Consider the following 27739-nt stretch of genomic DNA (forward strand, 5'->3'; position numbering starts at 1 on the left):
TCGGGAGGCTGAGGCAAGAGAATCACTTAAGCCCAAGAGTTTGAGGTTGCTGTGAGCTTTAATGCCACATCACTCTACCAAGAGCGACATAGTGAGACTCTGTCGCAAAAAAAAAAAAAAAGTACTTTTGAGGCTAGAGGAAGGTAGTACTTTAGGCACTGGTATGGTGCAATAAGAACATGAGCAATAATAGGTACATACTGAAATTTGTTGAGGAAGTTCCTCAATAATTCTGTGGGTTATGAATAAGGATCTAAAAAGCTTATAGACACCTGGCTGTAACCATTTTAAACAAATGAACAAATATACAAGTCATGGGACAATTTGAGATGTGTTGGTAGGCAGAGTGAGTTGTAGATCAAGAAATAAAGTGTGTGTATATGCAGATAAGATGAGAGAGGAAGGAGAATAATAATCACTCTTAGTTGGGAAAGAATTTGGAGTTGGTGAATTACATATAAGTTGAAGTTTCTCTGATTTATTTGAGTCTAAAGGAATAGACTTTGGTATTCCACCTATTTATCCATTTTAATGTGAATATTAGGTAGTTCTATACATTTTAAGATATGGATTCTATTCTCAACTAAGGATTCTTCTGAGTCTTGGGATCATATAATACTATCAAGATATCACCTCCCTATAACAGCTTAGGTTTTAGTCGTTACTAAGGTGATAAATTAATTTTCAAGATGGGGCAAGTGCAGCAAAAATTATAAGTATGATTTATATGTGGAAGTTAACTTTGTTTTGTCCTGTGACTTTGGGCTTTAAATCTAACCAGGGTCAGACTCTTTGGTCACAAGAAGGAAATGGCTGAAATACATTTCTAGCAATCCATAATCCATTTGGGCAAACCTCAAACCATTCTTTATCTCTCTTACTACCACTATTAAAAATTTGTTTATTCACCAATTTCTAACAAAGATATATACTTCACTTCTGGCTATCTTTAACGTTTTATTAAATAGTCTCATCAAATATTTGCAGAGTGGAAGCCAATTGGGTAGACAGTGTCAGAATAATTTTATAACAACTTGTTTTAGGACATATTTTGTGGGTCGTGTTTGCAGGGTAAGAGGAAGGAAGGGGACTAACTTTTATTGGATATGTACATATGGTATGTCATTTAATTCTTGTAAGAACTATGTGAAATGATAATTACATTTGGATAAAGAAACTTTGGAATCAGGCAACAACACTATTAAAAGAATAAAATTGCCATAGATTCTTATGTAAAGAGCAGTACTTTAAGAAGATGTCAAGTTATCTTTGCCATTTTAGTGGGCTGAATGGAGTAATAAGTAGGATATACAGACATAAATGAGAAAATCTGAAGGATAACACGTGAACCATTATGATTTGCCTTATCTCCAGAGTGAATTATGGAAAATAATGCATATAAAGGAGGAAATAATACTGTAATTAGTGTTATTTTATAACATACTATCTCAGAAAAGACAAAGATTCATTTTCAGCCCAAGTAGATAAGGGAGTTTTAGTAGAACCACAACATAAACTAATTTTTTTATTATTTATTTATTTATTTTTTATTAAATCATAGCTGTGTACATTGATATGATAACTATTTTTGACATGTTCATTTTATTTGGCTCCTAGGAAATGGATCTTTTGATAGCAAAGACTTAGATGAACAACTATATCCTAAAATAGCTTATATTTTTCACATTTTCTACTTCTTGCTCTCCCAGTTCAAATTTCATTAGATATTAATTACTAAATTTTAAGCAAAATACTTAGAAAAATAGTTAAGGCCAAATGTTTTCTTAAAAAATGGAAACTATCTTTTTTTTTTTTAATTTGTGGAGATTTTGTCAAGTATCTAGCACTGTGGTTGATTTATAACAGGTTCTACATAAATATTATTGAAATGAAATGTAGAAATAAATATGTGCATGTTCATTAATTCATTATTTTTTTATTTAGTCAACAGATATTTACTAAAGGCTTAATATGTTCCAAGAAAACATGTTTAAGATTTAAATGTGAATAGTGTGCTAAAGCTAATTTTAAAGTAGGTTAAAACTCTAATGGAGAGAAATTATGATAACGTTAATCTTAGAATTGAGATAGGAATGGAATAAGGTACACATAAATTTGAAACTTGCCAGGAAGAATGGGGAGAAGGATTTATTGAGTAGGTTAACATTTGAACTGCCTCTTTTTGGATTAATAGAGTTACCTGGAGGAAATGTGAAGGGGGAGAAGAATACTGTAAGCTGAGAATATACTACTACGTATTTGTAAAAGCACCTAGACATTAAAAGGCCCTGGTATGTTTTGTGAATTGTAAAAAGTTCATTATGACTGCTTCATGTGGAGCAGCGGTGGGCAAAAGGATAAGGCTGAAAAGATATACTTGAGATTTTGGTGGTATAATTGATTATCTCCTGATACGAACCTGGAAAATGCTTAACTTGAACTAATTAATTTTAATAAGATGTGTGTTTTTTGAGGGAAATACCCATTTTATTAAATATACCTTATAGTGCCTTCCCTGCAGCAGGTGACATATTATGTTGTTGAAGTGGTGAAGTGTAGAGTGTGTTTTCATATGAAAGGACTTTGGAATGGTATTTAGAAACTTACTAATCACTTTTCTTTGAGTTGCTTTTTGAATTTTCTTAGACTTTGCTAGCCAATTAATTCACTACAGCAACAATAATAAAAAAAATTCACTACAGCAACTTGTAGGTTAATCGATGGTTCTAAATTCTAAGAGGTAAAGACAGAGTGCTTATAATTTTTATTTATATTTAATAATTTATATTTACATTTTAACAGAAAAAGATAAATTTGCAAAATATGTGAATACATTTCATCTTGATAGCTTCATGAAAATGTTAGTTGGGCATAACTTTATAACTTTGGTCTCTTTATTTTTCTGTACTACATGATACATACTTGTAAGGCTTTTTTGTTCTAGATTCAGGTTTCATTTTCACACAAGGAGAAGGTCAGGGTTTCCAGTATTTGTTGTTTAATTTTTCTTTTCTTCAGAGAAACACTGCAGAGGCTTCAGGCTTTATTTTAGAGACATTTTAGTTTCTTCAACTCTAAATTGTTTGGATAGGTCACTACCAGGTAATAGAGAACACGATGTACTTTACAAGTTGCAAAGTTTTCCACTAAACATTAGCAGCAGTGAAAATCGTTGGAGAAACAACTAATTAATCTCTGCTCCTTTACAGCTGTTTAATGCAATGCATAAATAAAAGTCCTGTTAAATTAATTAATGATTTCAATTATGAACTTTTCTCCAAAATGTTATGATTCATATCAGGCTGATAATGCAGTGACCTGGGAGTGTGAAATCTGTGTTATGAAGAGAGTCGCCAGTTAATTGATTCACAAATTATTTAAACTTTGTTGCACCCAAGGGAGTGCTCAGTTTCATGACAGTCATTCCTTAAAGTGTACAAACTTCTTTTTCACCTTAAGAATGTCTTCAGTTATTAAGCATGATAAAATACCAGTATGTTTCTGGAGCTGTGAGTAATCTTAACATTTATGATTTATTACAGAATTTGTAGGTGACTATGTGGAGATTAAATCTATTGTGGAAGGAGAAAGGTCTTAGGTAAAATTGTCAGTGATTCTCTTTTGTGGCAGTTTATCAGTGTTTTTAAATAGTTTTCTATTAAATAATTTTCCAAGTATCACTCCTTAAAATTTTTTTGCATTTGCTACATATCGAAAATTTTAAAGAAATGCAGTGGTAAATAACACACTATAAATTGATTTGATAATTGGTATTTGAAGCATTTGGATTGCTGGTATGTAGGTCTAAATTGATGCCAGCCTTAAGTGTTTGAGAGGTTGCTGACTTCTCAGTGCAAGAGCATCAGTTTCTATAGGATATCTTGAGTCCTTTTAATAGCATAAAGGAAAAAATTAAGAGTCATATATACTTGCTTCCAATCTGATTATTTTACCCATAGCTTAAATAACAACTAAGAGTGTATATATGTACAAAGAGAAAGGAAGGAATCAATAATATCATTAATATTTTATAATACATTTATTAAAGTTTTATTAATGTTTTTATGTTGAGCTTGGGCTGATTACAGAGTAGATGATATGGCCATCAGTGAGAATCCTTTCTTGAGTGTCCATGCCTAATTTAGGTGGAAGGGAAATAGGTGGTACACAAGGAAAGATTCTTAAGCAGGGAGAGAGAGCAGCAGGAAGGTCTTTGGACATGAATGGCGGTTATATTGTTAGTGGCCCCTGGAATCTCTTTTGTTCTACACACATATTTGTGCTTAATGACTATGAAAAAGTCCAGGGCTTTTAGAGTGGCTGAACAATATCCTTAGCAGTTTCATTCCAGTTTGATAGACACTATAAAAAATTCATTTTTCACTTAATATGAAAAACAAAGTTCCTTTGGAGAAATTTGTCTTTCAGCTCTGAACACAGTTGTTTATTTACAGAATGGAGCAGGAAGCTTGTATTCTGGATAGACGGTGTGTTTACTGATTTTACTTGTCCTGGTAACTCTTCTGTTTTACTTCTCTAAAAATTTTTTTTTTTGATCTAAGAAAATAGCCCAAAGAGAAGACAAATAGAGAAACAGTATTATTAAAAATAAGTTTATCTTTGTTAAACTTGCTGCAGGGCAAAAAGAAATGGACTTGAAAAGGAAGTAAATTTATACTAATTTTTGCATTGTAGGGAATGTACTATTTTAGACACTGACTGACTGCTTCTGTTTTCTAAAATTAAGGAGCCTATAATCTCAGCACCATTAACAAGTGCTGTCATTCAGATACACAGTGTCTGGCTGATTTAAATAAAATGAAATGAAGATAGTTGTTTCTGGTCCCTTGGCTTCACTCATTGCCATAAACATATGCTCTGCGTCCCGCTTCTTTCCATCTTATTTATGACTTTAATTTGTTGTGTGGGCTGCGCTAGAAATTAAATTTAATATAATTCTCCAAGGGACCCTGTCATATAATAACATGGTAATTTCTGTGTATCCTTTTGAAAAATGAGGAAATTAATTCTTCCTGACATGTTCTAATTATTCCAGTGTGAACGGCAAATCCGTTTTTCCTAGCCCCTGAAGTGTTATAGGCAAATGGCTGGTGTTCAAAGCTGAGGTGCTAATGCTGACCAGCAGTGCGTTTAATTTGAAACATGAGCAGACACCTTTCAACACACCTTTGTAATATTGGAGTACTTTACAGAAATTAATTCACTACTTATTTGGCAGCTTAGCCTTGGGGTTATGTTTTTTTATTCATCAATACCATAGACATGTTAGCATAATGTCTCCTGTTTCCTTCTATGCTTGGTGTCTGTGTATGGAACTAAAAGTGTGCAATGGATAGTTTAACTGTATGAACGAAGGAGAATACAGACACTTCAGAAATGCCAGTTGTATGCCAAATACTTTATAGAGAGGTGTAGCAAGGTCTTGAATGTTAAACCTAATTATAGTCTATGGTTACCAGCTTTAACTGAAATTACATGGTGTAAGAATTATTGGGACAATCTTGCTTTGAAAAGACAACTGTATACTCTGTTGCCCTGTTGTAAATTTTAGTTGTAGAAATCCAGTTTCTTACCTGGGAATGATACCTGAAAAGACAGTTTGTGAACAAAATTTATGGAATGGGAATCTCAAGGTCTGAACTCTGCCAGGAAGGAAATAGCTATACCTTTGGAGATAAAGGATTAAAGCCATATTTTTGGTGCTATTGGCCATGTAAGTTGCATAATTCATTATTCATTTGGATCGATTGGAAGGTGTACATATTATTCCTTAGAGTAATTACAAAAATAATGTATTTTATCTGTAATCTTTATTTTAAAACTAGCCATTATATTTGTTTCTTTAACCAGCTCAATCATTTGTGTCAATGCTGATACAACTCTTTTATTTTAGTGAGCAATAGATAAGTGCTATTTCACATTGGCTATTTATTGTTTTAAAAATTAATGCATGAAATCCTAGTTAAAATAGAAGATAGAAATGTAATTAAACTTAAATAATAAAATGGTGTTTGGAGTGGCTATAACTGAGGCTCTCTGTTATATTACACTTTCTTTAAATTTTAACTTAAATAGGAGAAATGGGAATTGTTGAAAAATTGTTCTGATAAATAGCATTAATATTATCCATAGTTTTTATGCTGACCATTCAGCTGCTAGATATTTTATTTTATTCTTTCCATCAGTCTACCAAAGTCTACTATCAGATTTAGATTATGGGCAAGGAAGAACGTGGTTAAGACTTCTCTGTCTTGGCTTTCCCTTATAATTAGACTGATGAAAAGCATGGGTTTCTTTTGGCTGGGAATTGGGGAGAACATAACAACATACTTCTTTCTATTCAAGTGCATGCTTTTGTACTGTTCTTGTTCAAGGAAGGTTTTTCTAAAATTATTTCTGTGGGTTTGTAAGGGTAGGAGATGGAAGAGGAAATTGGGAAGGAAGGAGAGAGCAAGGGTATCCCTTCCTGGACCAATAGACTATATACATTTCTCAAGATTTCCTGATTATATACTTCTCCTTTATGTCCTAGGGAAGAAAGGGATATCTGTCCATCTGGCCTTTCTTCTGGTCCTTTTTTCCGCCAATATTACAGAAGGATTAGCACCATAGAGCAGAGACAGGCTAGACCAGATACTTGTCCTTATTAGACTACATCTTGTTAAGATCCTTGATATACCATTTATATAGGTTCTACAAAAGAACAGCAGATTTTTCTCTATTCCTAATATTCTTCAAAATAAGAGATCCTTAAAAAGTTGTTGACCAGATTAAAATAAGCTGCTCATATGTGCAATTACGCATATACCTAGTTCCGTTCTCTTTCTAGGAAAGAAACTGCAAACATTTTTACATGCTTCCATCTCAGGATGCTGCCATCAGTGTGTCCAGCAAAATAAGTGAAAAGAGGTAAATATCCCCAATTTTGAACTTTTTTCTTTTAAAATGTTACTTAGGTTCAGTTTCTGGTTATTTTAATTTTTAAAAATATCTTATTATAATTTCAAATTAATGTATATGAAAATATTTACACTTAATTTCTATGTAATTTTTACTTGACATAACTGTTAAATTTTACTTAAAAATAAACAAGTTGTAGTTTATTTATTTTGCATATATATGTATACACACATATGTACTCATACACAAACACACGTACTTATAAAAGGCTTATACTTGATTTCTCTCTCCTCATTCAACTTTTTGATACTTTCTTTTTATGCCAGTAGGTTCATTTCATAAAGAAAACTGATTCGTTTTGTAGCTTATCCAATTTTGTTTACTGATGACTATAGTTTAAAATAAGATTTACTTCATGCTTACACGTGCATATCTTTTTATGGCAATAATAACAACTAACATGTATCGACCAAATGCTATTTGTCACACACTGTACTAAATCTCTTTGCATGAATTGTCACATAAGAAACTGGAAGGAACTCACACATATATGTACACACACACATTTACATATATATATATAAAACATACACATAGTGAAAAGAGTTATGTATGTATATATATGTATATGTATATGTGCATATAAATGTGTATGTGTTTTTATATATACACACATATGCATTTTTACATATATATGTAAAAATTTACATATGTTATAACTTTTTTGTATATAAACACATATGTGTATTTTTTCCATTTTATATACCTATATATAAATATATACACACACATATATGTATTTTTTTTCAGTTTTAGGAATGAGGAAACTGAGCACAGACAGGTTAAAAAATTTTACCAAAATTTTATAGTTTACAGGTGGAAGAATGAATATTTTAACTTATCAAGGGCTTAGAACAGTAATTCACACATAGTAGGCCTTCAATGAATGTTAGTTGCTATTCTTGTTTTTGTGGTAGAGTGCTGTAGGTCCTAAATTTCAACTAATATTAGTTGATTCTATTATTATGAATAAGATTAGAAGACTTCCTCAAGAGAAGCTGATTTAGAAACTAAACTAGTTGGTCTTTAAACCCAGCTTTTGAAACTTGGTATTTATGAGAGCTTCACTCTTAATTCATATAAACAGATTATTTTTTGAGATTATTTTTAGGAATTGCAAGGTATATAAAATGTCCCTGCTGTCATGGAGCTTACACCCACCTGGTGAGGGTGGGTGGGGAGCATCAGAAAATATGTAATGATTATATTACTAGGTAGAGTAAGATTAATTTTATTTTATATTTTAGAATAGTTCAGGAGATAATTTCCAACACCTTTACATTCTTAAATGAGCCCACAGTCTAGACCATATTTTATGCTTGGTTCATGCAGAAAGCTAAGATTCCATGAATGGACAATAGTTTTGAGACACAGTAAGGTGCAGTGATTTCATACACACTGAATTTAAGGAGCTAATTGTACCAATATGAGGAGATATCAGTAAAGATAATAGCAATGTGACATTTACTGAAAACTTCTTTCGCAAGAGGCACAGAATTGTGCTGAAGACACATTTTCTCATCTAATCCTTCCAACGACCCAATAAAGTAGGTATTTATTATTATTATTATTATTTTTATTTTTTTTATTAAGTCAAATACACATAGATCATGAATACATTTATGCATATGTGGGGTACAATGTGTTGATTTTTTTTTATACAATCTGACTTGGTTAGATCAAACTAGTTAACATCACTTTCACCTCATTTACTTGACTATTGTGCTAAGACATTTATGTTCTACACTTGACAGATTTGACTTGTACCCTCATCATATGCTCCATATGTGTGTTCCTGCCTTTTACCCTCCCTCTGTCAAACCTCCCCACACCCCTCCCTTCCCACTCCATTTTTCTTCTTCACCCTGGGCTATAGTTGTGTTCCTTTTGGAAGAAGTTTGGAGAACACTCAGGAATCTAAAAATTGACCTGCCACTGGATCCTGCAATTCCTCTGCTAGGAGTATATCCAAAAGACCAAAAATCACTTTGAAAAAAAGATATTTGCACCACATTATTCATTGCAGCTCAGTTTGTAATAGCCAAGTCATGGAAGAAGCCCAAGTGCCCATTGACCCATGAATGGATTAATAAATTGTGTATACATATACCATGGAATACTATGCAGCCTTAAAAAAGATGGAGCCTTTACCTCTTTTATGTTTACATGGAGGGATCTGGAACATATTCTCCTGAGTAAAGTGTCTCAAGGATGGAGGAAAAAGTATCCAATGTACTCAGCTCTTCTATTAAACCTACTTATATTTACTTATGCTTTCTTATGAAAGGCATTTGTTATTATACTAACCCTATTTTACAGATAAGGAAACTAAGGCTTGGAGAGATTAAGTATTTTACCTGAAGTTGCAGAATTAGTAGGTGACTGAGCTGGGACTTAAAATTAGGTTGCATGATGCTATGCTCTTAATCACAAAATTGTACTGTGTAGAAGTACGAGTAGGGAAAGCAGATGAGTGCTCTGGGTTAGAGATGTAGTTAACTGCAAAGGAGGGATAGTTAAATCCATGGAATTAGATTGTATCTCCCCACAGGTGGTGGGTGGTGGTGGGGAAGAGAGAGAAAGAGAGAGACAGAGAAGGAAAGAAGGAAGCAAGGAAAGAAGGAAAAAGGAAAGAGCAAGGGAGGGGGAGAGAGAAAGAACAATCTAAGGTTGAAACTTTGGGGAAATGGTGAAAGGGAAGGGAAGAGGAGCAGTGAAAGAACAACAGAAAATTAGTCAAAGAATAAATAGGAAAGTTTTTATGTTGTGAAAGTCAGAAGAGGAAAGAATTTCAGTAACAAGGGAGGGACTGATAGAAATCATTGTTGATTTGATAACAGCTGTATCAAATATTGTTGAGAATTTTTGATGAGGATTTGTCAATCAGAGCTTGTTGGCCAGAGCTACTTGGCAAAGGATTACGTTGTGAAGATGATGAAGAAGTGGTGTAGAGGGATGGAACACTTTCTAAAGAACTGTGGTACCAAAGGAAGCAAGGATCTGGAGCAGTCCCTTAACAGAGAGAGACCACTGAGAAAAGGCTCTCTTGGGGGGATAAGTAGGACATAATGATGTTTGTAAACAGAGAGAAAGCAATCAGGAAAAGAAAGAGATGGAGGAAAAAACTGAATGAAGAGACCAAAAAGGGAGAAGAACATTTTCTTTTCTGCTTGAAATAGTTTTGCTCAAAGACTTTTGATAGATGTTTTAGTTTCCTAGGGCTGCTGTAACAACATTAAGTTTATTTGTTTCACAGATGTGGAGGCTAGATGTCCAAAATCAAGGTGTTGGCAGAGCCATTCTCGCTTTGAAACCTGTGGAGAATCTTTCATTATTTCTTCTTAGCTTCTGCTGGTTTGATAGCAGTCACTGGCTCTTCTAGATTCAAATTTTATGATTTTACAACTAATAGATTTTATTATCACATAGTTTATATTCTTAAAGGGAAACTTGCATACAGATTTTATGCTTTGACTGTTAGCCTGCGAATTGGTGTTTTATGTATATATCATTATGCAAAACAATTTAAAGATAATTTGGAATTTGCAAAATATATAGAACAAGCAATTAAAAACAAGTCTAAAAATATGCTCTAAGGCTAACTTTTCAGTTCTTAAAACCATAATCCTTTTTAGAAGGAATTAAATTTGATTACATTTAAAATCATGTGACTTAACAGAAATACATATACATATGCAAATTGCACTGTGAACAATTATTGGAATTCATATGTTTTCATTTTTAATCAATAGTTATTTTCCTTGATATTGCAGGAAAACATTGAAGAAATATACATGCAATTTCACTGACAGTGCAGATGAGTTCTCAATTAATAACTTTAAGTTTCAGTTGTGATAAATATTATTTATCTTGAATATTGGATTATGAGGCTGCATAATAGTTATATATTTATGGAAGTTGGTTTATTTAACCAGTTTAATATGTAAGATTGTTACTGTCAAATGTTTAATATAATATCTAATATAAATCTGAACACTAAAAATCACCAAGGTAAAATATATTTTTAAATCTTTATGACTGTCATTTTTTCTGTTACTGATTTTATAAATTAAATTATAGTATTTTTCTCTAAGTATTTTTTTTTTTTTTGTAGAGACAGAGTCTCACTTTATGGCCCTTGGTAGAGTGCCGTGGCATCACACAGCTCACAGCAACCTCCAACTCCTGGGCTCAAGCAATTCTGTTGCCTCAGCCTCCCAAGTAGCTGGGACTACAGGCGCCCGCCACAATGCCCGGCTATTTTTTGGTTGCAGTTCAGCAGGGGCTGGGTTTGAACCCGCCACCCTTGGTATATGGGGCCGGCGCCCTACCGACTGAGCCACAGGCACCGCCCTTCTCTAAGTATTTTTAATGTTTAGTTTATATTGACTATACCGATGGCTTCTTGAGACAAATATTTGATATAGTTTCAATTTACTTACAAAACATTTATGTTTTTTAAAATATTTTTTGAGACAGAGTCTCAAGCTGTTACCCTGGGTAGAGTGCTGTGGCATCATAGCTCACAGCAACCTCCAACTCTTGGGCTCAAGCAATCCTCTTGCCTCAGTTTTTCTATTTTTAGTAGAGACGGAGGTCTCACTTTTTGCTCAGGTTGGTCTTGAACCTGTGAGCTCAAGCTATCCACCCACCTCGGCCTCCCAGAGTGCTAGGATTATAGGCGTGAGCCACCACTCCCGGCTACAAAACATTTATTGAGCACTTGCTTGTTACCCAGGTATTCGCTAAGGATTAATGACACAAACCTAAACAGGAAAGGGCCTTTTTTACTTCGTAGGCTAGAGGAGGAGATGAGGTGGATATATAAACAATTATAATACAATATAATATATTGCAGTAAAGGTCTATATAAAAGCTATGATAGAAACTAAGAACAGTTATAATGGAAATTTTCATCTAAGCAGTGACTTTGAGTCCCTATTGATAGAACAGCAGGAGTTCAAAGGAAGAGCAAACTTCATGTTGGCAGAATCTATGCCTTGCTCACTAGTCTGTCTTCTGCACCTAGAATAATGCCAGACACATAATAAGCTTTAGTAACTTTAAAATTTTTTTTATTTTTGCATTTTTTGGCTGGGGCTGGGTTTGAACCTGCCACCTCCAGCATATGGGGCTGGTGCCCTACTCCTTTAAGCCACAGATGCTGCCCCAGCTTTAGTAACTTTAAAAAATTTTTTTGAATCAGTCTGGAGAGATAGGAAGAGCAAAGGACATTCTAGAAGTAGGAAAAACATGAAAAAAGTATGAAGACATCAAAATTCATGGCATATGTGAAGACTTATGATTTGGTTTATTATGGCTGAAATGAAGGTTATGAGGAAGATGCACTAAAATCAAATGACTAAGAGCGTGTACTTTGAAATCAGTCAGATGAGAGTTTGAATCTTAACTTCATCTTATATTACCTTTAAGACAGACTTAAAATGTTGAGCCTGTTTTCCTATTTTAAAATATAATTAATAATATATATTTATAACGATGTTTACAAATTGCTGGCGATAGTGTCTGGCAAATTTAAAGCATTAAAAAAATTGGCTTGGCACCTATGTAGCACAGTGATTTCAATGCCAGCCACATACACTGAGGCTGGTGGGTTCGAACCCGGCCCAGATCAACTAAACAACAATGACAACTGCAACAAAAAATAGCCAGGTGTTGTGGTGGGCGTCTGTAGTCCCAGCTACTTGGGAGGCTGAGGCAAGAGAGTCACTTAATCCCAAGAGGTTGAAGTTGCTGTGAGCTGTGACACCACAGCACTCTACCAAGGGTGACGGTAATGAGACTTTGTCTCAAAAAAAAAAAAAATTATTGGTCAGGTGCAGTGGCTCCTGCCTGTAATCCTAACACTCTGGGAGAGTGAGGCAGTCAGATTGCTTGAGCTCAGGGATTTAAGATCAGCCTGAGTGAGACCTATCTGTACTAAAAATAGAAAAATTAACTGAGTGTGGTGGTGTAAGCCTATAGTTCCAGCTACTCAGGAGTCTGAGGTAAAAGGATCACTGGAGCCCAGGAGTTTGAGGTTGAAGTGAGCAAGAATGAGGCCACTGTACTCTACCCAGGGTGATAGAGTGATACTCTGTCCCCCGCCCCCCCAAAAAATCATTAAAGCTATTAGTAATTTTTTTGGAGAAAGTGATAGTCCTTAAGACTAGAGGATACATGCAGTTAAAATCCTAAAGGACTTTATGTCATATTAAGGAGTTTGAACTATTCCGGAGATTTGTGGGAGCTGTTAGCTTTTAGTTTACTATTGAACATTAGCCACAACATATATCTTCAAGGCACTCTAGAAAGGGCACATTTAGTAGCATGTAAACTGTACTTTATCTTTTTCATAATATCCTATTACTGTTACACAAGTTGAACATTCCTCATCCTGCTCATATTGCTCAATTATTTGATGCTCACTCCAGGTAGGGAATAGACAGCATGAATTTGTTAACTTAGTTAAGCAAAGTGACCTTCCTCCGGTCTCTTGAGAGTTAGAGTATAGGTTAAATATTACATGACAAAAAAACAAAACTTTGAAAAAAAGGGTAAAATAATTAAATTGGATAGCTGTTATCCATAGGACTGATGCATCAATGACATAACTAGACAGGGGAAGTGGATGATCCATTGTTGATATTGAAAGTTGATTGCATTTTTATGGGTCATGTTCCAAATCTAGCTGATCTAATAAAGTCTTTCAATAGACCACAAGTTCTAGAGTTCATCTGCAAACCAAAACCTTTTTGTATAGTATGTTGTACATTGCACATTCACGATTATGTTTGTCACTGAACTTTAATTTTATATTTCAGTTAACATAGTCAGTGTTCACTCTAATTTTTAAAATCTGTTGAAGGGCTTTTTTCTTCAAAACTATGAAGATAATGGAGAAAGAAAAAATGGATGTATTATGTACAAAATGCAAAAAGGTGGCCAGGCATAGTGATTCATGCCTATTATCCCAGCACTTTGAGGTGGGAGGATTGCTTGAGGCCAGGAGTTCAAGAACAGCTTGGGCAATATAGTGAAACGCTGTCCATACAAAAAAAAATTAAAAAATTATTGAGATATGGTAGTGCACACCTACACTTGGGAGGCTGAGCCAGGAGGATCACTTGAGCCCAGGAGTTTGAGGCTGTAGTGAACTATAATTGTGCCACTGTACTCCAGCCTGGGAGATAGAGTGAGGCCCCATCTCAAAACAAACAAACAAAAATTAAGCCTTATAGAGAAGGTGATATTTAAGTTGAAAACAGACAGAAGTGAAGGAAAATATTATGCAGATATTTGGCGATAGACCAGCCTAGAGAGGGAATCAGTGTGCTGACATAGAGGAATGAAATAGATGAGTTTGAGGAGGGCACTGTAGCTGTATGATGTGATTGGTGAAGACGGGCATGGTTTAAGCTATTGGTAAGGACTTTGGCTTTCACTTGGAGGAAGATGGGAAACTTTTACTGTGAGGAAAATTGGAAGCCTAAGGGAAGACAGGTTCTCAGTAGAAAAGTGACACGAGTTCTTAGCAGAAAAGTAACGTGATCTTATTCCTCTTTAATTGGCTTGTTTTGGCTGCTGTGTTGAGTATATACTATATCAGAGAGGCTAGTTAGGAGGTGTCTTAGTCTTTTCAGCCTACTATACAGAATGGCAAAGACGGGGTGGAGGCCAGGAAATCCAAAATCAAGGCACTGGCAGATCTGGTGTCTGGTGAGGGGCGCTTCCTGATAGCCTCTCTCTCTAACTTGTCATTGTAACCTCACTAGAATGAAAGGGGAAAAGTGTCTCTTGAGTCTTTTTTTAATAAGAGCACTAATCTCATTCATGAAGGCTCTTCCCCCGTGATCTACTCACCTGCTAAAGGCCCTACTTCCTAATACAATCACCTTGGGAATCAGGATTTCAACATAGGAATTTTGGGAATACATAAACATTCAGACTACATCAGGAGGGTTTTGTAGCAATGCAGGTAAAAGATGATATGTCTTGGATGAGTGGAATTAAAAAAATGAATGAACAACCAAATAAACACTGGTTGTACCTGTCATTCTCAACAAACATAATGAGAATTGACGTGGTTAAGTCTTCCCTGAGGAAGTAATGACTGAGCTGAGGTCAAAGGAGAATAGGCAATAATAAAAGAAAAAGGGCTGAGGTTGGGGTAAGAAGGATATTTCAGGCAAAGGAGAGAGCATATGCAAAAGTTCTGTGGTGGGAGGGTTCATGTGTTTCAGACTAAGCTCAGAGAGCTAACATTTATATGATAATTAAGATAGTCTAAGGTAGTTCTTGTTGTTTCTCTTCTATAGTGGAGGAAATTGAAGCAAACATAAGTGAAGTCACTTGCCCAGGGTCAGATTACAAAGAAATAGCGGAGCTTGTTTGTTTATTATAACTACTTTCCACCCTCACTAGAGTGTAAGTTCAATGAGGAGATGGGGGGAAACCTTATTTTTTAGCTGTGTCTTCAGCAACTGAAATAGTGCTTTAGCATTTACACATAGTAGATGCTCAGTAAACATTTGCTGAATGAATAAATCAGAGAATGAATGGGAATCCAGGTGTATCTAACTCCAAAGTCCACCTTCTTAACCACATTTTGCATAGACAGATGCAATTTGGAGCTGTCATACTGTTTCTTATAGAACGTTTGATAAAGGTCCAAATCCTCAGGCCAGTGCAATCTAAGGGGGATGAAGAAAAATCATTGCTAGGGGGAAGTAGAACCCAAAAAGAACGAATGATTCAAGATAAATAAGGGTTTAGCCATAAACCTGAATAGCTACCCTGTTTCCCCGAAAATAAGACAGTGTCTTGTTTTAAGGTGTGCTCCCAAAGAGGCGCTAGGTCTTATTTTCAGGGGACGTCTTATCTTTCCTGTAAGTAGGTCTTATTTTCGGAGTATGTCTTATATTTGGGGAAACAGGGTAGTAAGAGAAGAGGAAAAGAAGGCTCTGATTGTGAAGCTAAGTGGCTAACTTTCACAATAGCTTTCGCTAGGACTGGAGCCTAGAAATTTTTTTGCTTTGCTATCCCACAGCTGCTCATTTTTTTGACTTAGCCAGTTTGTTCCCTGGGAAGAAGGACAATGTCTGTATGTCCTTACAATTTTTCTTTCTTTTTCCTTTAATTCTTCTACTCATCAGGCCCCCTTCTTTAAACATTTTTCTTATTAGGTACTCTCATATAATTGTCCTCAGGGAAATATGACCTGTGGGACACACAGAATAACTTCTGACTTCTTGGTTCTAAGTTGGTAGTTCGATGTGTAACTTTATGCCTACCTTATCTACAAATATTGCTCTCTGAAATGGAACTTTGTGTATCTCACTCCTGGGAATTCAGTCCTTGATCTTTCTGTTTTTTCACCTCACATTGCCTCATGTTCTTTTACCGGTTTGAACTCTTTATATTTTCCCTTTTGTCTCAGAGGAAGAAATGGTCCATCTTTTTTCCTAAGGTGACATCTCCACTTTTAGTCATCCAGACTTGAAACTTTAGAAATGTGTTGAATCTTCTTTTGTTATATATCACTACAGTGCTCATTCATTGGTTCATGAAATGTTTATTCCCATCGTTCATTACATGTAAAGCACTATCCTAGGTGCTGGGAATATGTAAGTGAAATGAAATACATAAAATAGGATCTTATTTTCTAGTCATTGGCATTTTCATCCATTTATTCAATAAGGATACACTGAGAGTGATTGGGGGTACTATTTTGTGTAGGGTGGTCCATGGAAACATTTGATCAGAAACCTGAATGAAGTGAGGGAGCAAGCCATGCAAATTATTGGGGGAAGAGCTTTTAGGCAAAGGGAGAAATGCATAAGAAGCCCTTTAAGAGGGAGATGCTTGGCTATTCATAGAAAAGTTAGTGCCACAACTGTGATTAGAGCCAGCTGAGCAAGTAAAAGGGAAGGTGGATATAATGGTAAAGAGAGAGCTGGTGGCAAGATCAAGTAGTGTCCTGAAAACCATGATGCAGACTCTTGCTGTATGTGATATGGGAAGCTATTTGAGAATTTAAGAAAGAAGCAAGATTATGTAATTTACATTTTTAAAAGAATCATTTGCTGTGAGAAGAAGTGGCTGTAGAAAAGCAGGAACACCGATTTAAGAGGCTAATACAAAAGTGTTTACATGAGAGATGATGAAGGCTTGGACTACAGGGGTAGCAGCAGAAAAGGGTACATACTCTGAATATATAAATTAGGAAAAAAGTCTTTTTTGAGTAGATATAGCTTCTGTTGGGAGCATGGCTTTGTGAGTTGGCAAAACCTTTCCTTGCAGGCGCCTTTTTCTTAGATGATCGCAGCCCTATGCCAAGGTACATGACTTAGTGACCAGAATACTGGCTAGATTTGCAGCCTACTTGCTCCTTCAGCTGAGCACCCTTGTGTAGTGAATAAACTGTGTAATAGTACACACCATCCTGGATAGAGGTGAAGGGAGGAAGAAATTTAATCCTTCTAAAAAACATTTTTATTCCCATTATTCTCATCCACATCCTTATCATTTTACATGTATTTAATCTCTCCAGCTAGATTGTCAGGTCACTGAGAACCAGAGCTATGTCTTTTTCTTCATTTCGCTAGTACCTGACATGATTATCTGTAGTTTGATGTTTGTGGATGGTGACAGTAATGAAACTATTTTATGTTAGTCCTTTGCACACATCATTTTATTAAAGTTCCTAAGGTCTGAGATAGTCCTGTATGTTAATAAAAGATAATTATAACAGCTTATGTTCAATGTTGAGAGACATGAATTATCAAATATAAAGGCTATCAATGTGACGTCTATAAAAGTAAATGTATTTCTTTGGTATCATGTAAATTATTTATCATCTGAAAGGTTGATTATTTCATTGTACTAGGTTTGTTTTAATAGCTGATACAAATACAAGGGAAGTGATAAAATACTTGATTTTTTTCATATGTGTTTATTTCAGTAACTCCTACAATATCTTGAAATGACATGATGTGGATAAGGCAAATCTAGGGACTTCTGCCAAGTCCTACAGAGCAGCAACATGGAAATAGTTTAGTCAATTTCACTAGAAGTTTGAAATCTACTGTATTAGAGGCACGTGCAGAAGCTGTGTTAATTGCTAGCTTATTTTCCATATGGTTCTGTTTTAATGAAGCATATTTGATGCAGATGGTTGAAAAGTAAGTTGGGCACTGTCTAAACTGGCTCTAATTCCTACAGTGCATTCACTCCACTACTTAACAGTGACTTTATAAAGTTCTTCATTTACAGCTTTTGTTGTTGTTGTTAAAAATGTGACTATGGCTCAGTGGGTAGGGCGCTGGCCCCATGCACTGAAGGTGGCGGGTTTGAACCCGGCCCTGGCCCAACTGCAACAAAAAATAGCAGGGCGTTGTGGTGAGCCCCTGCAGTCCCAGCAACTCAGGAGGCTGAGGCAAGAGAATCACTTGAGCCCAAGAGTTTGAGGTTGCTGTGAGCTGTGATGGGCGATAGGGTGAGATGCTGTCTCAGAAAAAATAAAAAATGTGACATAAGATAACTGAAAACTATTCTTTCTTTCAACTTAATCTCCAAAAAGAATAAGAACAGTCTTATTTCCCTGATTCAAAGTTAAAACTTTAGTGCAACTTGTTTTCTCTTGTATTATTGGGTTCTTTTCATCATTACTGTGGCTATTTCTGGACATGTTTAGTCGTTAATAATGGGCTTTACGAAGGTTCTCGTACAGGAACTGAAATGACTTCACCAAATGACTTCAGCTTTGGTCATATGGCAATAATTGTACCTCTTCGGGGTATTAAATAGAAAAGTCTAGAATATTAATAACTATCTTTTGTTTGTACATTTTCTATTCTTATGCATCAAAATTGGACTTACTAGTTAATAATGTTAAATTATAGCTTAAATCAAGGATAAATTGCTAGAAATACTGCAAAAAAATCCTTCCGTTTCCTTTTTTTCCCATTGATGAGACCGGAATATCAATACGTAGTCATCGTGTTTATCTTAAATCTTTAGAGAGTTCAGATATGCTATCTTGCTTAAAACCATGATGTTATGATTTCCTCTAAATATTTTATTTTGGTGTACTTGAAACTGAATATATACAATTGTCTTCATATTTGCTCAAGAATATAGATAATGTGCTTATTAGATTTGAGGTTGAGTTCTACAGAGCAAAAAGGGAGGCATGGTTCAATGGGTTTGTATCAATTTTGTCATTTTTTCCCTCACATTGTACTAAAATATTCTCTTTGTTACTGAATAAGACTAGTCTGGTCTTCTTCTACTACCTGCTTGTGTGAGAAGTCTTGGTTAATGTTTGCCTTTAGAGGCCCAGAATCTACTGAGTGCTATTGAGTTTGAAAGACATAGTGTCCTTGGTTTGTTTTGTCTCTCCCACTTATGGATACCTTTGATAAATAACCCTAATGTAGGTACTGGATAAACAGAACAATGCTGTGTTCTAAGCAGTGATGGACCCAAGGGATTAATGACACCTTAATAAGCAATGGAATTTTTTCTTAATATAGAGAGATTAAAAAGTGCAATATAGGGTGGCTCCTGTGGCGCTTGCCCCCTTACTGGAGGTAATGGGTTCAAACTCGGCCCTGACCCAAAACTGCAAAAAAAAAAAAAAGTGCAATACAAAAATAAAATTAATTTTTTACCCAATTTGGTTATCTAAATACACGAAGTCTTAACATCGAAGATAAGTAAATTTTTTAAAAAAACTTGTCATGGGGTGGCGCCTGTGGCTCAAAGGGGTAGGGCACCAGCCTCATATGTCAGAGGTGGCGGGTTCAAACCCAGCCCTGGCCAAAAACTGCCAAAAAAAAAAAAAAAAAAAAAAAACTTGTCATGAAAAGTCTTCTAGAGTCACAGTCCTGAATCCTCTTCTTCTAGATGTTTTTCCTTAGAGGAGATAAATAGTAGAACTGCATTCTGCTGAGATAGACTAGAATGTTTCTGGGGAGCTGTATAGAACGTACCCCTTTGCCACAGAAACTAGTCATCTTTAAATGTCAGCTTCAATGTTGAAATTTTATGAGAGTGGAAAGGAATACACATTTTCACTTATTTTAGGTTTTCCTTTGGAAAATGTAGTCAGCTGCTGTTGTCTCAAGTTGGAAGGGTTTACAAAATTTTCTTCAAATCCTCAGGGAAAGCAACTGCAATCCTGAATTAGACAAGAAGAAAAAATGTACCTTATTTAAAAAAAAAAAAACAAACTTAATAATTGTAACACATCAGTCTTAGTCATTTTTTTTTTTTTTTTTACCTTTCTCTTAATTTATATTCACTCTGGAGACCTTTTTTTTCTTTTGTCTTATTTGTTTGATTTCAAGCGTGATTTAACTTTTCACCTGAGCAAGAGCTTAAAAAGGTCAGAGTAGAAGAGAACAATTGCCTTTGTGACAACTATCAATTAGTTATACTTATTCAAAAAATAGAATTTATTTTATAATTAAAAATAAAATAGAATTGTAGAATTACTTTTGAGTTTGATTCACCTTGAGAAATCTCAGAAAAATTTTGAAGATCTATTCTATCACTTTTTTCTCCCTTATGTAGGAATGTTTTTTTTTAAAAGATCCATTCTGTCACTTTCTCTTTTTCTTATATAGGAATGTTTCTTAAATTCAAAGAGAAGCTCTTTGGAATACTCTCTGACTTTGAATTCTGTGGAAAACTGCTCACAAGGTACAGGGAGCCATATGTTAAGTAGCAGCAGATCAGCTGTCATCATAGTGCGGATAAGTATGGGAGGAGTTCTGGAAATGAGGTTTAAAATACCAAGTTGTCCCAAATAGAGTTTAAGGATAAGAAAAATCCAGTGATAGCTTTTTCATCATTATTCTCTAGATATCAGGTACTTGGTAGGGTTTTTTCCCCTTATTCTCTTCTTTTAAGAATAACAATGCCCTTATTTTAGAGATAAAACAAGATATTTAGACTTTGGGTTCTTAATTTTTACTTTTAAAAATTTTCACTGGTTTTCAAGTCTAATCCTTGAACTATATCTCTTTTGGTCTGGATTTTGTTTTCAGAGAAATAGCAGAGCTAAGCTTTTCATTTAATTGTAATAAAATATTGCCCTAAAGAAGAAAGAAATATGATTTTTTTTACTGGTGTATATGGAAAAGCATATAACTGTAATAATATTTTAACTATAGTTTGTATAGACCATACTCATTTAAACTCTATGCAAATCTTTGTTACTTTAGGGCAAACAAGCTACGAAACCATAATGTGTGGTGTAGTGAGCACACACCATAAATTTGATAATCATACTTGTGAATTCATCATATTTTATATAGGAGATCACTGTTGCATTATGAATAGTAATGTGCAAATGATGTGAAAAAAATGTTGCTACAGTCTTGAATGTTTAGTGATTTTAATGCTACTGTATTATTTCATTCTGTGCCAAGTTGCAATGATTGATAAGTGAAGATATTAAAATAGCAGAAATTTTACATTAGTTTTAATGCATGGAATTTCTATAATTCCCAAGGAACCTGGAATGTTAATATAAATACTCTTTTTGTGAGGCAGCAGGAAATATGTGCCCAGACTACACATGTTACCCTGCTAGGCCTGCCTGTGCTGTTTAGAGAAATAGGAGAAATAGGAGTAGGAGGCTGTCTTAAGTGAAAGTGAAAAAAGGCATTTGTTTAGCTGCATGGCAACACAAATATTTCACTTAGTGAGGACTGACAATGCATCTCATTATGTGAGTGGGTGCCAGATTGTAAAAAATTTCTGTTTAACTTTCCATATTAGTTGAAGGTTCCTGTGCAGTTAACTATTCTAAGCCCGGTATCCATATTCCCTCCCTCCCTTTGCTGCTACCCTCACCTCCCGCTGTTCCTCACCTTTTGTCTACCACTTTTTTTGTTTTGTTTTGTCTTAATTCCACAATAATAGAAGAGAAAGCTAATGATTTCTGGTCCCTTGAATGCTATTAGGATTATGTGGGGAAGTCTGCCAGATTTAAATCTGCCTCAGGCTAGACAATTGTCACTTCTTCTCATTTCTCTTTTTCTTAAGGCTAATTATTATACTTTGCCTTGACAGTAGAAAGACCCAGTGGCATTGTTTTAAGTTGAAGGTTACCTGAGGTACTACTATTGCTTGAGTAGCAGTCTCATGTTCTCAAGATAAAAATTCTTGATCTTAAATTCTGCAATCTCTTGCAGTGCATTTGAATCCTAGGTTATTTTTGCTTCTTCCAGTGTTAGAAAGCAGAAGAAAATGAACTAACGATGATTTACATATCACTTGTTTAAAATTATTTATTTTGATATGAAGAAGGTAGAAAAGTACTTTCTCCTTCAGAAGTATTTGATATCAGTTTTTGTGTTCTCATTGGTATAATTCCTACATTGTATACATCAATTTCAATAGCTTTACCAGGATATGGTAGTATAAGCTGAGGGCAAAATACATTTTTAGATGTCTGTGAATATAATATACAAGTGGAGGATTCTAGCTTTCATGAACCTAGACTGATGTACTAGGACCATCTAAATGAGTAGTCCAGGAAATGTATTTTTTTCGTAATTTCTCTTGCCTCCACCTCCTGAGTAGCTGGGACTACAAGCACCCACCACAATGCCCGGCTATTTTTGTTGTTGTTGTTGTTGCAGTTGTTATTGTTGTTTAGCATGCTCCGGCTGGGCTCGAACCCGCCAGCTTTGGTGTATGTGGCTGGCGCCCTACTCACTGAACTATGGGCTCCGAGCCTGCATAGTGGTTCTTAATTCTATTCTGTTTCTATTTTTAGTATAGATGTTGGTCCTCTTGGAGGAAAGGATCCTGTTAAATCCAGAAGACTCTAGCATCATCTGTCAGGCAGAATCCTACACTGGCCAGGGGGCTGTAAATGCCTACCCTGCCAAAGATCTTTTTGACCTCTTTATTACCCTAATAGCAGTTTTGATTTTTTGCTAAATTAGTCACATTTTAGCCTAGTGTCCAGGCCTTTGAGATAGAAATACATGTGCCATTTATTCATGAGATGGTCCAGGAGTATGGATGGTTAGGATTTGCTTTAGTTATAGTCTGGATGGAACCCAAAGTAAATATTTTGCCATTAGCTTTTTTGTTAATTAGATAGTTATGGCTAGCCTCAAAGTGGCAATGTACGTATTTTTTAAAAGCACATTTGGATTTTCCAGATCTGTCTGTTACTGCTTAGTTGCTTCTCACCAAAAGCAACTCACTTCCTGTCTTCAGGCAGGACAATAATTCAAACCAGCGTGCCTTGTATACTGTACTATCCATACTTCAAACCAGCATGCCTTGTATACTGTACTATCCATACTTCAAACCAGCGTGCTTGTGTACTATACTATCCATACTTCAAACCAGTGTGCCTTGTATACTGTACTATCCATACTTCAAACCAGCATGCCTTGTATACTATACTATCCATACTTCAAACCAGCGTGCTTGTATACTATACTATCCATACTTCAAACCAGCATGCTTGTATACTATATTATCCATACTTCAAACCAGCGTGCTTGTATACTATACTATCCATACTTCAAACCAGCATGCCTTGTATACTGTACTATCCATACTTCAAACCAGCATGCCTTGTATACTGTACTATCCATACTTCAAACCAGCGTGCTTTGTATACTATACTATCCATACTTCAAACCAGCGTGCCTTGTATACTATACTATCCATACTTCAAACCAGTGTGCCTTGTATACTATACTATCCATACTTCAAACCAGCATGCCTTGTATACTATACTATCCATACTTCAAACAAGTTTGCTCAGACATACTCTGCAAACAAGTATGGTTTTAGAGTAGGTGAATTTGTCCAGTAGGAAGGGTTCTAATTCTTCGTTCTGGTTTTGTGTGAAAAGTAGAAGGTAATTTTCCTATAGTTTCTCTGGTTCTGTGTCTTTACTCTGCCCATCCAATTACTAGATCAAATTTAAAGTATGTGGCAGTGGCTTTACTTAATAATAATAACTTAATGATGGGACACTATTGTGATATTCTGTCACAGGTTCCATAGCTTCCAAAGTGGGAAGGAATACCTCCCGTTTCTTGTCACTTATAGAGCTTGGCAGATAGTAGGCACACAATAAATATTTGTTGAAGGAATAATTGAGTGGATAAGTGGAAGAGCAGGACAAGTGTTAACAAGAGAAGAATATAAAGTCTCGAAAGAAGCTACTAGGGATGTTGTAGTGCTGTGGACACTTGAAATCCAAATTTTAGGATTAACTGGTAACCTATTAAAATGAAGAATCTTTTAAATTAAAGAAATTTCAGAGAGAATTTTGGACTTCTTTAGCCAGTTCAAATTATTTGTGATTTGTTTCTAAGAATTACCAAGTAGCATTCAGCTTTTCAAACCTGGAATTTTGTAAGGAAGTGGAATCCTATAAAATGTCATTCTTAGAAATCTTCCTGGGATTCAGAATAAATAATTTTCATTGTATCAGTGAGACTAGAGACATCTTGGAAAATTCTGTGCGTATCTGTTGTTTTACACTTCCTTTGCTAAAGAATAATACTAAAAACATGATGTACTCTAGTATGAAAAGTTGGTATTTCATTCTACAGGAAACTTGGCAAAAGTCTTTTTCGGAACATTCACTTTCTTTCTATTAAAGTTTGATTGTGAATTACTAGTCTGCATGTGGGTCTAAATGTGAAGGTGGAGTTTTCAAGCTGACCACAGTATGTGTGACAGCCAGATTATCTACAGTCTTACATTATTAACCTTCTGTGGGGCTAATGGCTTAGGGGGTAAGCTTTGTGATTGTGTTCATTGTACAGGGGGAGGTAGGATAGCGGAGTTAGTGTGTGTCCTTTAAAGAGCTATAATACATATTGGGACAAATCCCTTGTGAAGTCACATGTGCTAAAATTTAAAATCAAATCCTACTAGTGTTCCTCATGCCTTTACCTTTTTTTTTTTTTTTTTTAAGAGGCTTAAGCTGTTGCCCTGGGTAGAGTGCTGTGGCATCACAGCTTACAGCAATCTCAAACTCTTGGGCTTAAGTGATTCTTTTGCTTCAGACTCCCAAGTAGCTGGGGCTATAGGCGCCCGCCACAGTGCCCGGCTATTTTTTGTTGTTTTTGTTGCAGCTGTCATTGTTGTTTTAGCTGGCCCAGTCTGGGTTAGAACCCGCCAGCCTCCGTTTATGTGACCAGCGCCCTACGCACTGAGACATGGGAGCTGCCCTCCCCCCCTTTTTTCTTGAGACAGAATCTCATTTTGTCCCCCTTGATAGAGTGCTGTGGCGTCATAGGTCATAGCAACCTCACACTCTGATCCTCTTGTCTAGTCTCCCAAGTAGCTGGGACTACAGGCCCCTGCCACAGTGCCCTGCTATTTCTAGAGACAGAGTCTTGCTTTTGCTCAGGCTGGCCTTGAACTCCTGAGCTCAAGCAATCCACCTGCCTCAGTCCGAGAGTGTTAGGATTACAAGCATGAGCCACGGTGCCTGGCATCTAATGCCTTTACATATTTTTTTGTTTGTTTGCAGTTTTTGGCCGGGGCTGGGTTTGAACCCACCACCTATGGCATATGGGGCCGGCGCCCTACTCCTTTGAGCCACAGGTGCCACCTATGCCTTTACTTTTTTAACCCAGGAGTTGATATACTCAGGAGGCATTTTTTCCTAGATTGCCTTTATTCTTATGCTCTATGATATGCCATTTAGATGGCCACACAATTTTGAGGTTTTTCTGCCATCCTTCATGACTGATCATTTATTCTGCCTGTGTAGACCGTGATGTTCTTTGTGCATGTTATTTTTAATTGACACATAATTGTACATATTTATGTGGTAAAGTGATATTTTAATACACATATACAATGCGTAATGATCAAATCAGGCTAATTAGCATACCTGTCACCTCAAACATTTATCTGTTCTTTGTGTTGGGAACATTTAAAATTATCCTCTCTTCTAGTTATTTAAAAAATATATAGTAAACTATTAACTATAGTTACCATATAGTACTGTAGAACACTAGAACTTATTTCTTCAATTTAGTTTTAATTTATATCCTTTAACAAACCTGCTCGTCTTCCCCCTTACTCTTCCTAGCCTTTAGTAACTACTATTCTATTCTCTACTTCCATGAAATCAACTTTTTAAAGCTTCTATGTGTAAGTGAGAACATCTAGTATTTATCTTCCTATGTCTCACTTATTTCACTTAAAAAATGGCATATATTTTATTTGTTGGCCACAAGGTAAGAAAGGTCTTTGTGGAGGCCCAGTTATTTTTTTTGTGAGGAGATATTGTTAGAATCCCATTCTTCATACATTATGGGTATAATGACTACAAAAGTATTCTACATAACATACATTATTTATAGCTTTCAAATTATTCTAATTGTGAATGATACAATAATACAAAATGTAGGATATTAAAAACAATGGTTTGTATGTACATGATACCTTCATTCAAAATTTTCTAGATTCTTTTTTTTGGTTATTTTATTTTATTATATTATATATTTAAAAAAATTTTTTCTTTTCTTTTTTTTTTTTTTTTATGTGCAGTTTTTGGCCGGGGCTGGGTTTGAACCAGCCACCTCTGGCATATGGGGCCAGTGCCCTACCCTTTAAGCCACAGGCACCACCTCTTTTTTTTTTTATTTTTGGGGATTCATTGAGGGTACAAGAAACCAGGTTATACGGATTGCATTTGTTAGATAAAGTCCCTCTTACAATCATGTCTTGCCCTCAAAAGGTGTGGCACACACTAAGGCCCTATCCCCTCCCTCCTTCCCTCTCTCTGCTCTTCCCCCCTCCCTCCTTTTTCTCTCTGCTCTCCCCTTCCCCCACCCCACTGTGTCCTTAATTGTCATTAATTGTCCTCATATCAAAATTGAGTACATAGGATTCATGCTTCTCCATTCTTGTGATGCTTTACTAAGAATAATGTGTTCCACTTCCATCTAGGTTAATACAAAGGCTGTAAGGTCTCCATTTTTTTTAATGGCTGAATAGTATTCCATGGTATACATATACCAGAGCTTGTTAATCCATTCCTGGGTTGGTGGGCATTTAGGCTGTTTCCACATTTTGGCAATTGTAAATTGAGCTGCAATAAACAGTCTAGTGCAAGTGTCCTTATGATAAAAGGATTTTTTTCCTTCTGGGTAGATGCCCAGCAATGGGATTGCAGGATCAAATGGGAGGTCTAGCTTGAGTTCTTTGAGGGTTCTCCATACTTTTTCCAAAAAGGTTGTATTCGTTTGCAGTCCCATCAGCAGTGTAAAAGTGTTCCCTTTTCTCCACATCCACACCAGCATCTGCAGTTTTGAGATATTGTGATGTGGGCCATTCTTGCTGGAGTTAGATGGTATCTCAGGGTGGTTTTGATTTGAATTTCTCTAATAATTAGGGATGATGAGTATTTTTTCATGTTTGTTAGCCATTCATCTGTCTTCTTTAGAGAAGGTTCTATTCATCTCTTTTACCCATTGATATATGGGCACTTTTCCTGTGGATTAATTTGAGTTCTCTATAGATCCTAGTTATTAAGCTTTTGTCTGATTTGAAATATGCAAGTTTCCTTTCCCATTGGGTAGGTTGTCTATTTGCTTTGGTTGTTGTCTCCTTAGCTATACAGAAGGTTTTCAGTTTAATTAAGTCCCATTTGTTTATTTTTATTGTTGATGCAATTGCCACGGCAGTCTTTTTCATGAAGTCTTTCCCCAGGCCAATATCTTCCAGTGTTTCTTCTGTTTTCTTT

General features: G+C 35.6%; 1 protein-coding gene across 13 annotated transcripts in view; it reads left to right on the forward strand.

The window, feature by feature from the left end:
• The window catches only part of SOX6 (SRY-box transcription factor 6), a 667807-nt gene that overhangs the window by 170555 nt on the left and 469513 nt on the right, over nt 1–27739 (forward strand). For 9 of the 13 annotated variants that reach the window (XM_053562392.1, XM_053562395.1, XM_053562402.1 and 6 more), the window contains exon 1: nt 6857–6930. The exons of the other annotated variants lie outside the window; for them this stretch is intronic. In XM_053562392.1, coding sequence (XP_053418367.1) covers nt 6875–6930 — 56 coding nt within the window. In that variant the 5' untranslated portion in view covers nt 6857–6874. Of the gene's footprint in view, nt 1–6856; nt 6931–27739 lie in introns of those variants that run through there. 13 annotated transcript variants of the gene reach the window in all.

This window comes from Nycticebus coucang, chromosome 14 (assembly GCF_027406575.1).
Source record: "Nycticebus coucang isolate mNycCou1 chromosome 14, mNycCou1.pri, whole genome shotgun sequence".
Taxonomy (NCBI): domain Eukaryota; kingdom Metazoa; phylum Chordata; class Mammalia; order Primates; family Lorisidae; genus Nycticebus; species Nycticebus coucang.